General features: G+C 35.1%; 1 protein-coding gene across 2 annotated transcripts; it reads left to right on the top strand.

Moving 5' to 3' along the window:
- The first annotated feature begins 7,476 nt into the window (after nucleotides 1-7,476).
- On the top strand, nucleotides 7,477-15,727 carry LOC124633208 (hydroxysteroid dehydrogenase-like protein 2). Of its 2 annotated transcripts, none has more exons than XM_047168365.1 (12): nucleotides 7,477-7,675; nucleotides 7,761-7,924; nucleotides 8,477-8,568; nucleotides 10,002-10,123; nucleotides 10,716-10,802; nucleotides 11,260-11,378; nucleotides 11,860-11,956; nucleotides 12,178-12,272; nucleotides 13,124-13,197; nucleotides 14,200-14,308; nucleotides 14,678-14,806; nucleotides 15,092-15,727. In XM_047168365.1, the coding sequence occupies exons 1-12, from the start codon at nucleotides 7,653-7,655 to the stop codon at nucleotides 15,202-15,204; spliced, it is 1,224 nt and encodes a 407-aa protein (XP_047024321.1). In that variant the 5' UTR covers nucleotides 7,477-7,652; the 3' UTR covers nucleotides 15,205-15,727. The 2 variants fall into 2 exon arrangements, with proteins under 2 accessions (XP_047024321.1, XP_047024320.1); XM_047168364.1 differs by lacking the exon at nucleotides 13,124-13,197 and adding an exon at nucleotides 12,706-12,836 and having other exon boundaries at nucleotides 7,478-7,675.
- Nucleotides 15,728-16,175: the final 448 nt, after the last annotated feature.

Genomic DNA, 16,175 nt, shown 5'->3' with positions numbered 1-16,175 from the left:
TTTTGTCATTTTATTTAATCTACGTTACTAGGTAAATTCCTCATCTATGTACCTGGTTATTATATTAGTTGGTAGCAAATTATTTAATCCAATTCCCTTTCTCTATTATAGGTTTAGGTGGGTATGTACCAACTTAACTAGGTACCTACTAGCGATCCAGCCTGGTTTCGCGCTGTTATCATACGTATTCGATATTTACTTATATCCTTTATAATTTAGTAACCCTTCCTTGGAAACCCTCCCGGGTCTAAGTTACCTCCCCTCTAATTTTCAACCAAATCGGCCAAGCCGTTTTTATGTTATGTCGTGACAACGGAAAACGGGCTTCATTTTTATATATATATGTATATATATAGAATAGATTAGGTATATGTATTGGTGAAAATCGCATGAAAATCCGGAAAATCACAGTCACAAATTGACAGTGGCGGCTGAGGATCGTTGATATCTATTAATTATCTATGGGTTTTTTAATTACTGAATGTCCAAAAGTATCTCGTTAGTGGCATAGCAATATTAGTTACCCAAAGTTTTTTTTGTAGTAAGTAGGGGAACATGGGGTTCATTGGATCACTTTATTTTCTAAACGCATTTCTGGTAACATTTTTGCTTTAATGTGTGCAGGTTTTTAGTTCAATATATTTCTAAGTATATCTTGGACACCAATGGCTGATAAAAAAAAAGGTGAAGGAAAACATCTGGAGGAAACCTGGAGTATAGTCTGAAATCACCAACCCGCAATGAGCAAGCGTGGTGATTAATGCTCAATCCTTCTCCTTGTGAGAGGAGGCCTGTGCCCAGCAGTGGGACGATAAAAAGGCTGTAACAGTATATGACAGCATGTTTAATTTTTTATGTTTTCTTTCCAAATGCTTCTTTTACAGTTTGGTTTATTTTACAAGATTTTTTTTCTCATACAACAAATTGATCCATTGTGGCCCATAAACGGGGTCATAGTGGATAATGCCCGTTTTCACCAACGAATACCTAAATTTAGGGAGCATTTACGGAACACTTAATAAGAATTTCAATTTCACCAAAGCCTAGGTGTCAATTTTAACCTCAAAATTTCACTTAAACTTGGGGGCCCGATTGATGCCTGCTTAAACAACCCCTATCATTATCATGACAGAATACAAACATATTTTGAACCGTTTCTGGCGATGGATAGTGAAATGAAACGTAAAGTTTTAGAAAGTTTAGAAGCTGTGGAGGTTGTGGATATGTAAAATAATAATCATTAGAAGACCACGTACCATAATAATATATCATAATATATCTTACGTGAAAGAGCAGATGACTGAGAAATAAGTACGATGATCATGACTTTTTTATAAGATTATAGATTATCACTTGCTATGAATGCACTTGCTAGGTCGTGATGTCACTGAATTATTCAAAAATAGTCCTGCATGTCCATAAATACACAGACCATAACAGATGCAAATCTGATAATCACTGATGTAGTTTCGCGGTGGCCGGGACAACTATAGGCCTATTCAGACCTAAGCGGTATTCGCTACCGTCTACGGCAGAGAAAACCCTGTGGGTATGCGGTAATATGACTGTTCAGACCTAAGCGGTATTCGCTACCACCTGCGACAGAGAAAACCCAGTGGGTATGCGATAATATTACTGTTGATGTTCGGGATGTATGCCGCTGCTGCCGCGCGGTATGTACTTCTACCCACAGCGGCAGTGAATATCGCTTACGTCGCTCTAGCCGCGGTATAGTTATCGGCACGGATATTGAGCCCTGACCTTCACCTGCGCAGAAGCCATTTATTGGTTTATTGCCTTATGTGTACAGTGCGCAAAGCGATCCCCACACTTCCGCCGAGAGCTCAATATCCGTGCCGGTAACTATACTTGATACTAAATACCTGAGCGAAACCCGCGCGGTATCTACCTCTACCCACAGCGGCAGCGAATATCGCTCAGGTTTGAATAGGCCTTAAATACCAAAACTGCAGTAGATACCAATGATTCAAAAATGGTGAATATGGAGGAGCCTATCTCCTAGGTGATAGGGGATACCTTCTGGAGGTAAGAAGTAGGCTAACATTGAACATAATAAATTATGTAAATTAAAACAAAGATAGTAAACAAATATTTTAATATTAGTCCTCATATGATGTACCAAACATTATCATCATCCTCCTGCACCAATTCAATTTGGGGTGGGCTGGGCGCAGCATGTTTTTACACGTCTTTTCAATTTCTCTCACCACCTGAAACTAAATAAATATAATAAATCTATAATTTTAACCCCATACTTAAATCCATCAACTCATGGAGAACAAAAATACGATGAAACCACATTAAAACAAGGAACACAGTTGAACGGCAATATCTTAATACACTATATTATTATACACAGATATTATTCACATTTACCTGTAAACGGTTCCTATCGGATTAAAACTATTTGTGACTGGATCCAAGCTTTGTTTTTGGCTTCGTTCGTGGTCCCATCCGTTTTTTGTTTAATATTGTGTCTCTATGAGACGTCAGCAATTTCACTAGCTTGTCTTTTTCTTCTGTAAGAAAGGTTTATCCTCGTTTTCTCTTCTCTGCCAAAATAAACTTATCTATTCAACAATAATAAACCAAACCCAAAATTAACCTCAACTCAATGTACACATATACACATCAGTCAATTTGACAAACGCGCGAATGACATAGGTAAAAATTGACCTGTAGAAAACCTCTTTACTGTTTTATTGCATAAAACATAGCGTAATGTAGTTTAAGTTAAATTAAAATAACATCACAAGAACAAAACTTACAGGCTTTAGTAATATATACTCGATAGACGTTTATTTCTTAAGAAGTACAGAAAAATCATTTTATCGATAAAATATCGACTTTGCATTATCGTTTGTAGAACTAGTAATCTGTCACTTACTTAAGGGATCCATGTACAAGTGTGGTGAAAATGAATTTAGGTAGGTGTCAAATTGGGAGGAGTCCTTATTAAAAGTAGCATTTAGATAGGGAAACGGTAAGAGGTTGTTGGTGAAAACGGGCATAAGAGTTTGGGTTACAGTGAATCAAATGGGTTACTATGAATCATGAAATGAATAAAATCAAAAACACTTATTATATTAATTAAACTCTTTATTTATAAAAAAATAAATAATGATCAGTCATTGCTTAATCAGTCTTAGTTGCGAAATCAAAATATTTGCTTGTTTAAATTAATAATATAAGAGAATTATAAAAGTGCACAAAATCCGAAACTTCTACTACCTACTTTTGTTTAGTATTACAAAATAAAATACGCCTTCTGGGGCCCGATTCTCCTAATTTTACTTAAGCGCCATTCGATGCACGTTCCACTGCGATCCAATCCCGACTCGATTACTATTGAAGCGTATGTAGCATTCCGCTATTTTTTCTTTGAAATAAACGTTTTTATCCTTTTCTGTCATTCAATAATGAATCATTTTGTCTGCAAATGATTTACGATTGCAATATGATTGTAGAGCAAACTACCGTATAGACCAAAATCACCAAAATAGCAGACCAATCGCAAACCAATCGAATGTCGTTGGAATACGATTGGTCTTATATTAGTAGCAGACTGCCCGATATGGTTAAAATTGCAATTGCGATCATATTGCGATTCGATTTCTATTCGATTTTGACATTATTAACGAAGGAGAATCGGGCCCCTGGAACATGATTAAATCTAAAAAGTTTTTAACAAATTAAATAACAAAAATGTATTTCTCAGTCTTGCAAAAATAAAAACTTAAATTACACTGTCTTACGAGCTAACAATATTTTGATCAGAGTGAAATGAAAGGACCTACTTGTCAATTTAACGTAAATCAATATTTGAAAAATCAACATCGAAATAATATAAACCGTGCGTTCTTTTCGTGCTTCCTGTAAAACCTGGTTTAGGTAAAATCATTTTGATGTCATGCAATGGAACTGTGGCAAGATCGGGAATGACAGGCATGTGAAATTTGTTTGGATTTTTCACAGATTTGCGAAGAAAACTGTCCTCTGTCTCTTCATCTTTTTCCCCTAAGACTCAATATAATAAATATATTTGCTCTTTACTTCAAATAATATTAATACAAAGTCTTCTTCTTTTGGTAAACTATTCAGTCGAGTAAATTTATCCGGATTAATTGTTAAAACTTCAGCTTCCTCTTGAAACATTGGTTCTTCTTCAGAATTTATGCTGATTCTATCGTCTTCTTCACTCGAACTGTCATTATTTAAGACCTTTCTTTTCACAGCAGCCTTAATATGTATCTTAGCCTTTTTTTCCTTTAATGCCTCTGCTCTTCTTTCAATTAATTGGGAATATCCCCGTAGCCCCAAAATGCATTACATATGTTACTCGGTGTCGTGGACTTCAAGTGCGCTTTTTTAACGCACCCAGCTACATCATAGATAGAGAATGTTTTGCCTGGGTTGCGCATCATCCAGCCATCAACCGCTTTATTATAAGCCGTTTTGAAAGGCCCAAAAACGCCAACATTTAAAGGTTGCATCTTTCCCGTTGAATGCGGTGGGACGGTAATAATTCTGACTCCATTTTCTTTAGCTAAATTAAGAGCCTCAATGCAAATATGTGACTCATGATTATCTAGTATTAGAAGACTAGGGTTATTTTTACAGCTATTTGTGTGAGATATAAAATGTTGTAACGTCTTCACGAACAGTTCTCCGTTCATCCAGCCAGATGGTGTAGCAAGACCTAAGGTTCCAGGAGGTGCTTCATTTATCATGTATTGTTTAAAATGAACCCTCGGAAAAATCATAACGGGTGGCAAAGTATTGCCGAGTGCACTCACTATGTAACATGTAGTTATTATACCAGTGTTCCTCTTTCGGCACTGGTCACTTTGGAGACCTGTTTCTGTCCTTTGACGGCGAGCACTTTGGCCAACTTTTGTACGGTCATTGTGTTGGTTTCGTCTAAATTAAATACCCTAGTGCCGTTGCCAAACACTATTTCCCTTGACATAACATTTTCTAAATTATCAAAAAATAATTTAACGTTGTGGCGGTTAAAAGAGGTTGCGCGGCTTAAACTGCAACCTTCCGGGGTTCTCAGACTCAGAATGGTGTGCCTTTTTCTAAGACCATATAGCCACTCTATACCGGCCTGTTTAGTATCATGCCACTTTTGTGGTACCTGAATGTTATTCAGAATTGCCATCTCGTAAGCAAGTTTCCGAATATCAATTGTAGCCAGACCATAAAACATCTGACTACATTTACTTGTGTGGAAGTATAAATATTTTTCGTAGTTCATAGTTTGGTGTTAAAGAAATTGAGCTTGTATCCTGAGCTAAAGAATTTTTAATTTTTTGTAATACCTCTGCACAGTGGTGAACGGGATTTTCGTTAATTTAGAAACGGCTCTAATGGTTTGACCGTCTACTATCATGTTTGAAGACCAATATTTGTTTTTCTTTGTCTGTCACGTGGCATGTTGACCTGTAAACAAGTAGGAATATTTTGAAACTCGAACCTATTTGGGGAACAGTGGCAGGCCCGCCGCTAGCTGTTTGTTCGCCCGCGTGCAAAACTGATTATGCCGCCCTACGACTAAATATATACGAAAAAATATATAAGGGGGGGGGGAGCGGATCCAGGGGGTCCGGACCCCTCCCCCCCCCGCCAATTCATATCCATCTTACTTGTCCAACAGAAAAAAATATGTACATGCACCGCTCTGATTGCAGAAAACCCACCTACTTTTGGATAAATAACTATTGCAATACATAACATACATTACACATAACTTTTTATTTACTAGAAATGTTCAGAGTAACCTAAGCAATCCTGGGTTAGCCCATAAGCAAATTAAGCAATTGCTTAGGGCATCAATGCATTGCAATCATTACCCAAGTGGCCCCTATGTATTGAAGGATTGTGATTAACTTAAACTAACGCACTTAAATATCTATAACAATGTTTAAAGTCAGTAAAATATGTTATTTGGTGGGTTTCCCGTTGAAAACTTATAAGGCACATGTCATATGTAAGGAAGCGCGAGCGGAGCGAGCGCGAAAATTTTTTAGTCTAAGGATACAAAACAAATAAAAACCACTGTAAATTAACAAAGCAAAGTCAAAAAGTAAGATATGCACAGAAGTGAAGTGCAAAAGCCGCGAGCGAAGCGAGCGCGATTTTTTCCTTAGAGAATTGAATGCCTCAACAATTAAACAAAAATAAAATGCGACATCTGACATGGAGCCGCGAGCGCAGCGAGCGCGAATTTTTTTGGGGATGCAAAGGGTGAAACAGTCAAAATTGATAGGAGACGACCAAAGCTAGGGCGGCTTTTTCTGAAATTTTATTGGTTTAATTTTGCCGCCCCCTAAATAGCATTTGCCCCACGCTACGCCACTGGTTGATCTTAAATCGTTTTTAAGAATCTTTAATTTTGAAAATGTCCTTTCAACAGATGTACCTAACTGAAACCGGCAGAGTAAGTAATATTCTTAGCGCTATTGCTGTGTCCGAAAATATTGAAATCAAATCATTAGTAAAAAGATATTGTATTTTTTAAATATTACGTGATAACTCGCTAGATTTGCCGCCCCCTAGGACGTGCCGCCCGCGTGCTGTGCACGCGCTGCACGCCCGCTTACGGCGGGCCTGAACAGTGGATCATGATTCAACGAACCCCATTACCACTTGATTCACTGTAACCTATTTATTAATAACGGAAATAATCATTTTGGCAAAATATCAATCGCATATATCAGACCACTTAATACACTTTTATACAATTAGACACACATACTAAAGAAAAACATGCAAGGACTTTAAAATATCTAAATAACTTTAAACCAAAGTCATTTCGAAAATAACGTAATTTTTTTTTCGTACTTACCTTCTGACCGACGAGCCGGCGTCACGCGTCCTGCCGTTGTGATGCAGTGCCGGCGACTGGTCGGTCGGGTGGCGCAGGGTAGGGGATAGCGTCAGTGAAGCCGGCGCGTGTATAATACAATAGATACAGAATTTTGTGATCCGTGATCCACTGTTACACATGTTCCTAGCCAAGAAATGGGTTTTTCGATGTTGTTGGTGAAGCAGAACAGAGGACTCCTGATTCAACTCTTATCGGACACACTGACTAAATACAGACCAATGGACAGGAAATATAGTTATCAAAGAAATTATAAAATTATGATAATAAATTATCACACCGGCTAGCTTGATATTTTTCAAACTTGAACTTTTGCCTCCCATTTTGCTGGAAGGTCGTGAATCGCTTGCCATAATAAAAAATAAAAATATATCCAAACATAAACGGAGTTTAATTTTAATACATACTCCATCTACGCATTAAAAAATAAGACAATTGAATGTATGCATAATTGATTAAGTTTTAAATGTTTTATATGTATACATTTATATGAAATCAAATTATGTATGAAAGAAATAAATTAAAACAAAAAAGAAAATTATTATGCCGACTATGGCAATGTTTTATGATAAACGTCATATTTGCTCGGACGTTGACCGACTGACGTTGTCAACTTGTCAAAAAAAAATCATAAAAAAAGGAAAACTAACATCGGACTGGTTATTACGAGCAGACTGTTTATTCGGCTTTGAGTTTCGAAATTGTTACCTTATCCGCTCAAATATAAAATAATCTTTCTAAAATGAGTTTAGTAGCTAACACCGGGTAAGAATTTTAAGTTTTGGTTCTGTAAGAAGTTACTGTTGTTTGGTCTACTTTCTTCTAATTTTTCGTGTGGCTGTTTTATTAGGAAATTGGCTGGCCGGACGCTGTTCATTACTGGCGCGTCTCGTGGTATTGGTAAGGCTATTGCTTTGAAGGCGGCTAAGGATGGCGCGAACGTTGTGATTGCCGCAAAAACAGCTGACCCGCATCCGAAGCTCCCGGGAACTATTTACACGGCAGCCGAGGAGAGTAAGTGAAACAACCTTCTTTTGCAACTTATTTAATCTTCTATACATAGCTTGGAACCGGTTTTAAGTCATAATGCGCTAGAAATGTAATAATATTTGTGTCTATGAGTTGGACTTTGTCCACCATATTGCTTTGGACTTTGAACTGCCTATAATTGACCTAGATGGATTTGTTTTGTAAACTATTGAGACTGTGTATTGTGTACCTGTTGAATAATGTAGGTAACTATTGTCTATTTTTAATCTTCCGATTTGATTTTGTTTTTTTCAGTTTGATTGAAACTTACATTATCATTAATCTATTCTTAACTCTAAATTACATTGCTAGAAGTTAATATTTAGAACCTGTTTTTGAAGGGAAATTGTGTATTAGAAACTCAATTTTTCTGTTGTTTTGCTAGCTGTGCTATCAAACTAGAATTTATGATCACTTTTATAGTGATAATATTAATTTGCCACATTTAATAAAATAATGGTAATTAAAACCTGCTGCAAGGCTTAAAGCCATAATTATAGAAAAAAATAAAAATAATTATTTGATGTTTCTTTCTAGTTGAAGCCCTCGGAGGCAAGGCCCTGCCATGCATTGTAGATGTGAGAGACGAGAAGCAGGTCCAAAAGGCTGTGGATGAGGCTGTCAAGAAGGTAAGATTTTTGTTACAATATTACTTTCATAAATTAATAGTCTACCATGTTACAGTTATGTCAAGAACTTTTTACTTCAGGTAACTGTTAATGACCATTTTCAAGGATAAGTAATTATCTATATGTGCAAGAATCTAATTTAATGCTTTTTGAGATATTAATGTATTCTGCATTGAGAAACATTTGAATTCAAAGACCTTTGGGAGTTAAATGAAGGAAAATATAAAAAATCATTATTATTTTTTTAATCAATTTATAATTATGTTGCTAAGCAGACCAATAACCATGACCTTCCCTAATGCCAACATAATTGCGCTGTTATTTCATGGATGGCATTATTGACCATTTGCCAACTTTATCATGTTATACCTACTTACTTATAAAACTATGTAAGCATCCACGCTTGTTCAATAAATGTTATGTAGATTTGTTCTGTATTGGCCTTCAGCGCCTGCCTGCAATGCTGCTTTTTATTTTTATTCCTTATTTATTCCTTTATGGCAGGCAACTAGGGCCCATAAAAATACAAATACACATATATCATTATCTACACTTACTTAAAAAGTAATACTTAAAATTATCCATATCAATATATAAAAAATAGACTTCAAGATACTATAAATATATAACAAACATTCTTAAAACTGATGTAAATTTTTAACGAGTGGAAGAATTTTCGCATTCACATATTATTTCAACATTTTGTAGTACCTATAAAAGCTTGCAAACAAAAATCTCTCTTCTTAGAGTGTTTTAAGACCTTACAAAAATAGAAACTAAAGCTTTATTCAATGACTTGTTAACATTTTATAATGTTAACAACAGTTCTAATAATTCTTGTATGGTTTACTCTGAAAGGAATTAGGAGATAAAATTTTAAACCAAAGAAGCAATAATTTTCCTCATAACAAAATATAAAAAGCGTTATTATAGGTATTTGTATGATATAAAAATAAATATATTAGTATGTATTTTGGTTCCAAAGGTTGGCTATCTCAATTGTGGTTAACCTTTGGACATTGCTGTTATTTTTTTATCAGCGGACTTTAGACTGACAAACTTACTGAATGAAAACTATTTTTAGAATTGTTTATCATAATAATACCAATGTACCTATAGGGGAAACTTTAATCTACTAACGTAAAGTCTTAAATATAGGTGCATGTACCTGATACCTGATAGGTACCTGATATTGATTTCTGACACTATCACTTAACTTTATTATTACTATACAGCATCCAGTTTGCCCGTGACCATGGATGCTGAAAAGGATCCGAAACGTCGGGATTAAATAATATTAATCCGTAAAAGAAGTTTTATTTAAATTCATGCCTGATGACAAAAAATCAATTATTCCATCATGTTTTCTTCTTTACCCATAAATGAAAATAAAACATGTCAGCACATAATTTTATTTGAAGAATTAATTCCAGTTCAACGGCATTGACATCCTGGTGAACAATGCTTCTGCCATCTCGCTGACCGGCACCGCCGACACTGATATGAAGAGATACGACCTCATGCACAACATCAACACCAGGGGGACTTTCTTGGCGTAAGTACCTACACTCTTCTGCAAATATCTTGTCTTTACTAAGAGTCCTTGCTGTTCAACGGCATTGACATCCTGGTGAACAATGCTTCGGCCATCTCGCTCGCATCTCGGGCTGGGAACCTAAAAACCCATGAAAGGTTATTAGAGTCTAAAGTTTCCAAATATTGGGACACCTTTTCTCCCATGGTAAGTTATTAATTAATTCATGTTATGCATGCTAATACAACTGATAAACAACTTTTTTTTTTAAGTACATTGAATAATAATAAAATACTTTAGGAAATCTTTCCTAAATTCTGTGTTTCGTGTTGCAGTCTAGTCTATTTTATTAAATAAAACAAATCGAATATTAAACATACACTGGAAAACAAGACAAACTACCTTGCAATGCAAATTGATAAAAAATAACTGAACGTCATCTACAACGACCGTCTCTCAATAAAATTATGTAAATTGCTACAATCACGTAACAAAATACTTGTTGATAAATTGCCAGTTACCTTGACAATGCCCAATCAAATCGCAGGATGTGAGCAGTTTTATTTTGATGGAATTTATTTGTATTAAGTATGTTTTGTTTATGTTTGATCAGGTCCAAGCTGTGCCTGCCGCTTCTGAAGGCGAGCAACCATGCACACATCTTGAACCTCTCCCCACCTCTCAACATGAACCCTTACTGGTAAGTGGAAACAAATGTCGAACTACATCCAAATAACTATACAACTGTCATCAGTCAGTTTTTGACTTATACAAATTTTAAAGGACACTTTAAAATATAAGATTTTTAATAAAGCTATTATAAAAAACAAAGGAAAATTGTCTAAAGAAGCTGATAGTAACTTGAAAAAAGAACAGAACAATGAATAGCATATTTCTCTCTTATTTACTAGAGCTCTTTATAAATTCATATTTACGTAGTACGTACGTAAGTACTGCCCTGTTTAGCAACAGTTAGCAACTAGTGATATCATAATATATTCAAAATGCATGACTTTAGAGGGGCAAAGTTATTTGATGAGAACTACATCATTTAATTCTTTCTTTGTTATGATAACATTTAATCTGCTCCTTATAAGATAAAATTATCGCATTTCTTGGTCAATATAGTCTAATATTAATAAACATATTAATTGCAGGTTCTCCCTCCACGTGGCGTACACTATGGCTAAGTACGGCATGTCGATGTGTGTGCTCGGCATGGCGGAGGAATTCAAGGAGTTCAACATCGGCGTCAACGCTCTGTGGCCTAAGACTGGTTTGTAAATTATCTATTTAACATTTAGTTATAAGTAAATTTAATTGTTATTATAGATACTCATTGACCCCACAGTCAAACCATTGCAACGGTTTTGTGGGGCTTAGCACATAAGATGGTTACCTTGTGAAATAAGATAAATAAATAAATAAAAATAAAACGATACAGTAGGTTATTTATCCATTAGTTGTCAAGGAATATGGGTACAAAATAAGGTTATAATAATCTAAATATTGGAAGTAGGAGTTCCAACATACTCTTCAAGACAACAGATTTTAAAATAGGTACTTGATCTTGATTTTTCTTATTATTATTTTATTTATTTTCTTATTTTTTACCTGTAGCATCATAGTTTTAAATTAATATGTGCTTTAATTCAAATGTTCTTATGATTGAAAAATCAAAAAGTCCTCATGTTTAAGAATAAATGATTAGATCAGACTGTTTTTTTTTTTAAATTTAAAATATTACATTGTAACAGCGATCGCGACTGCTGCCATCGAGATGCTGACTGGCACGAGCTCCACCAGCCGCAAAGTTGACATCGTCTCCGACGCCGCATACGTCATGCTTTGCAAGTACGTACTCATTCACTTTTACCCGAAGAAACTCCTTCCCGCATATGGATAAAAAGTAGCTTGTACTTGAACAAACTATGTATCGTACAAACAAGCTTTCCAGATTATAGGACGAAATAGGATCAAAAATATTCACGTTAACCATTTTCTGTATTCGCTTATTGATACAAGAAGGTATTGCCTATTTCTCATATAAAAACTTGTGTTTCTTCTATTTCCAGAGACCCCAAAACCTACACAGGCAACTTTGCCATCGACGAGGATGTCGTGAAGTCCGTTGGCGTCAAGGACTTGACCCCCTATGCTTGCGATCCCAGTAAGTATAATTTAAATATTTATAATATCAGCAGTCACAGACTTAAATTAGTAATAGATTTCATTCAAACATCGTAGTAAAGAAGTACCTAGCTCAGGACTTCATATTTTTAAATCATTTGCCTTTTAAATCAAGTAGCCCATAAACCATCCATCATCATCATCTATTATCATCTCCATTTTATCTATATGACAATGTCATAATTATAGTAAACTCTCCCACCATTTTATATCATGCAATCTCGATTACATAATAATTGCTCTATTTACACAATTTTGTATGTAAACTACAGTCTGACCGTTTTTTGGTGCAGTTGACAATTCTGTCATTCAGGTCAAAAATGCAATTTTCCCTTGAAAATTAACTTCGCATAAGTTATGATGGCATTATACAATAAGTTAGTTAGTCAATAAAAAGTAACAATTGACCACAGAGAACGTCGATAACCTATTACTGGACGGTTTCCTGGATGCTCCCGAGTCGCTAACGCACCACAAGGCTACCGTTTCTTCGGCCAATCGCGCCAGACAGTACCATACTTCTGCCGTTAACTACAAGGAAAAGGTTTGTTTTGCAAAACCTTTTTGGTAACAATATATAAGCAAATAACTTTTATTTTACGTGTAACTGGCCACATTTTATCACTATAGATGTCTGTATGATGTGTATAACGCCTTTTGTAGAGTAAGTATGCTGTTTTACTTTATTTTAGGCAGAACAAATCAGTGGTCAGTGCAAAAATCCATTTTCAGGTCCAGGAAACCAGTCCAAATTGTAATCGGTATCAAAATTTAAAAAGGGTTTTTTTTTTCTTTTGGCAATTCAAATTGGGAATGTCGCTTTGTTCACAGATAACAAAGACAATTTGCTACCCGACTTCTTCCTGGACCTACCCCATATGACAAAGGAAACGAAAGCTAAAACGGTGTGAAAATAATAAAAATGGGTGTCTAGATTTTATCTATGACCATTCGTTTTTTCTGCATGTTTGTTTTTATTTTTGTGCTGTCCACCCTTTTCAGTGTTGGGAAAATTAACAAATTATTTCATAATGCTCCTGCTCCACCTGCGTTAGCGTTAACGTTAATGTCAATGGCCAACTACACGTTACTTATTGCATTAAAAATGCGTGTTGGCTACACTTAAGTTACAATGCCGCAAGAGTTAATCCCTCATGAAGTAACGCGTTAACACACATTAAAGAGGTTAAACTTAGGCACACAAAATAATTCTAAAAACTAAAGCTTTCTCATTTGAACATTCCATTATCGTGCTCGTAAAATGCAGTTAGCGCTTAAACAAAGTATCTACACTCGTCCTTGCATGCGTGCAATGAGATGGCATTAATGTAGCCAACATCACTTAGCGCTCTAAGCTACGCACTAAAACCCTTTGATGTGTCCAAAAAACCGACACCCGAGTTATCGCTTAACGTTTAATGCTATTAATATTGCCATTAGTATAAATTGACATTAAAACGTTGGCCACATCTGCGTAATGCCAAAATTTAACGCGTTAAGACGCAGGTGGAGCAGTAGCATAAGAAAAAATACTTTTAGCAATTTGATAGTTCTAACACCAATAGCAGTTTAGAGGGCTAACATTTTTAGAGGAATTGTTTAATTATAAAATATTTGTCAATATAATAGAAAACAGAAACAGTTTGTTGACAAACGAGATTAATATGTCTACTAAAGCAAAAAATAATGACTAAAATAACACGATAACGTATTTTTGTGCAACTAATCTATGCATGCCTGCTTTTAATGCTTTGATTTTCTTTATTTGTTAATCCTGGTTGAACTTTATAATGAGAGAGCCATAATGAAATGGTGTAGGAAATCTTCAAAAAAACCTTTGTCTTACTGTCAGTGCAATAATGTTTTTTGTTTTTGTTTTTTATATATAAATTGACTCACATTTACAGGAAGCTGCGGGAGACGGTCAGATCCCAACTTTGTTCGCTTCCATAAGCAAAGTTCTATCATCAGATCTCGTACAGAAGACTCAAGCCATCTATCAGTTCAATGTTAAAGGTATCTACATTTATTTAGCACTAAGTTTGATAAACTGATAAATAGTTATTGTAATCAGAAGTAAGACCTGAAGTAGGCAATTTATAAATTTTAGAATAGTAATTAGAAATACCCCCTTTGTTTAAATTTTACCAACAGAATTTCTCTTCATTTTTGTCACACACCTTTGGTTCTGATGCCATCACAGAAGCCATCCCAGTCTCTCTGTCAAACTTACGTAAATTGAATATCTACGATGGTAAATCTTTTAAGAAGAACTTTTGGGTATTTCGTTAATAGGCTTAATAACGTCACTAAAGCATGATCCTATTCTCTCTAACTTCTACGAGTGTCCATTTCCCCAGCCATTCACATTTATTTTGTACTCAGGTAAGGAGGAAGGAGTATGGCACATTGACCTCAAGAACGGCGACGGCGTGTGCGGCCAGGGCGAGCCCAAGAACCCGCCAGACGCGACACTCACCATGGACGGACAGCACTTCGCAGAAATGTTTGCTGGTATGTGTACAAATCTTGCACAATATTAGATTTTTCTCAAAGTAATTCTATAGTCATCAATCCAACAAAATTAAAAATTATTGAATTTTATAGTTAACTCAGCCGTAGAAACTGTTATTTGAAATGGCACAATTTGTCTTTGGTTGTTAGCGCAGCGCTCATTTTATTATAAAATGCACACTCCTTGGAGACATTTTTGAACTGTTGATTGGGAATTTTACGTTTTTTAAATAGATGCACAGGAGGTTATAGGCTACTTTTAAATAATACTGTTTTATCCAATAGGTAAGCTGAAGCCAACCACCGCATTCATGATGGGCAAATTGAAGATCAAGGGAGATATCCAGAAGGCAATGAAATTAGAGAAAATGATGAAATCGCTCCAGAAGAAGAAGTAATGAGGAAACCACTCTTCCCCTGTCAAATACTGTATTAGTAGTTGTGATGTAATCACAGCTACTTTGAGGAGGTTGTTATATAATCTTAGATTTAAAGTTGAAAATACAAAAAATGTAATATAGAGAAGAGCACTGGGTGTATAAATTGATCAGTTCCTTATTCAAACACGAACGAAATATGTTTGTTGTAAAGGAAGAATGTTAACAGTCTGCACTAAAACATTATGTATGATAAATGTTTGTATATTTGTAACTAGATTGGTCAATGAATGTTAAAGTTTTTAAAATGATGAAAGAGGCATCTGCTGAATAATCTTGGTATATTTGAAATTGTGTATTTACGTGAATTATGCATATTGACATCAACATAATACAAACTTTGTTACAAACTGGTGCCTTTGGTGTAGGTACTAAACTGCCAAAAAAATATATTTTTCACGCAGCTATAGTATTTTTATAAAATTAAACATGTATAATGAAATATTGTAACCAGATGTTTGTAAATAAAACTATTTTTACATAACCTATTGAGTTTTCATTTTATTTATTTACATAAGGAGAGCTACTTGACTAGAATACTCTGGATTAGTCCCAATATCTAATATTGATACTATAGCTGGCACAATTAGTAGCATTAAGCTCTTCTGTGAAACACAGGGTTCAAGAACATCCTTATAAAATTGATGTGTGGGTTATATGGAAAGTGTGCTAATGACATTTTTTATTTATTTATGAGAGGCAGTTTCACAGCTGACATTACATTACATTAAATCATCATACCAAACATTACGCCAATAATGAAGTACATACTAGTTGTATATTCGTAAAAAAGAATTTGTAACGCAGTGAGAGTTGGTCGGCATATATTGGTTACAAAATGTAATAAAACGTGAATGCCACTTATAGCTTTCAATGATGAAGTAATATTTTGTTTGTATTAGCGGCACAATAACCAATCGACTATCGTCAGA

This window comes from Helicoverpa zea, chromosome 9, assembly GCF_022581195.2.
Source record: "Helicoverpa zea isolate HzStark_Cry1AcR chromosome 9, ilHelZeax1.1, whole genome shotgun sequence".
NCBI lineage: Eukaryota > Metazoa > Arthropoda > Insecta > Lepidoptera > Noctuidae > Helicoverpa > Helicoverpa zea.
Note: the sequence above shows the minus strand (reverse complement) of the source record. Positions and strands in the feature narration are given on the sequence as shown.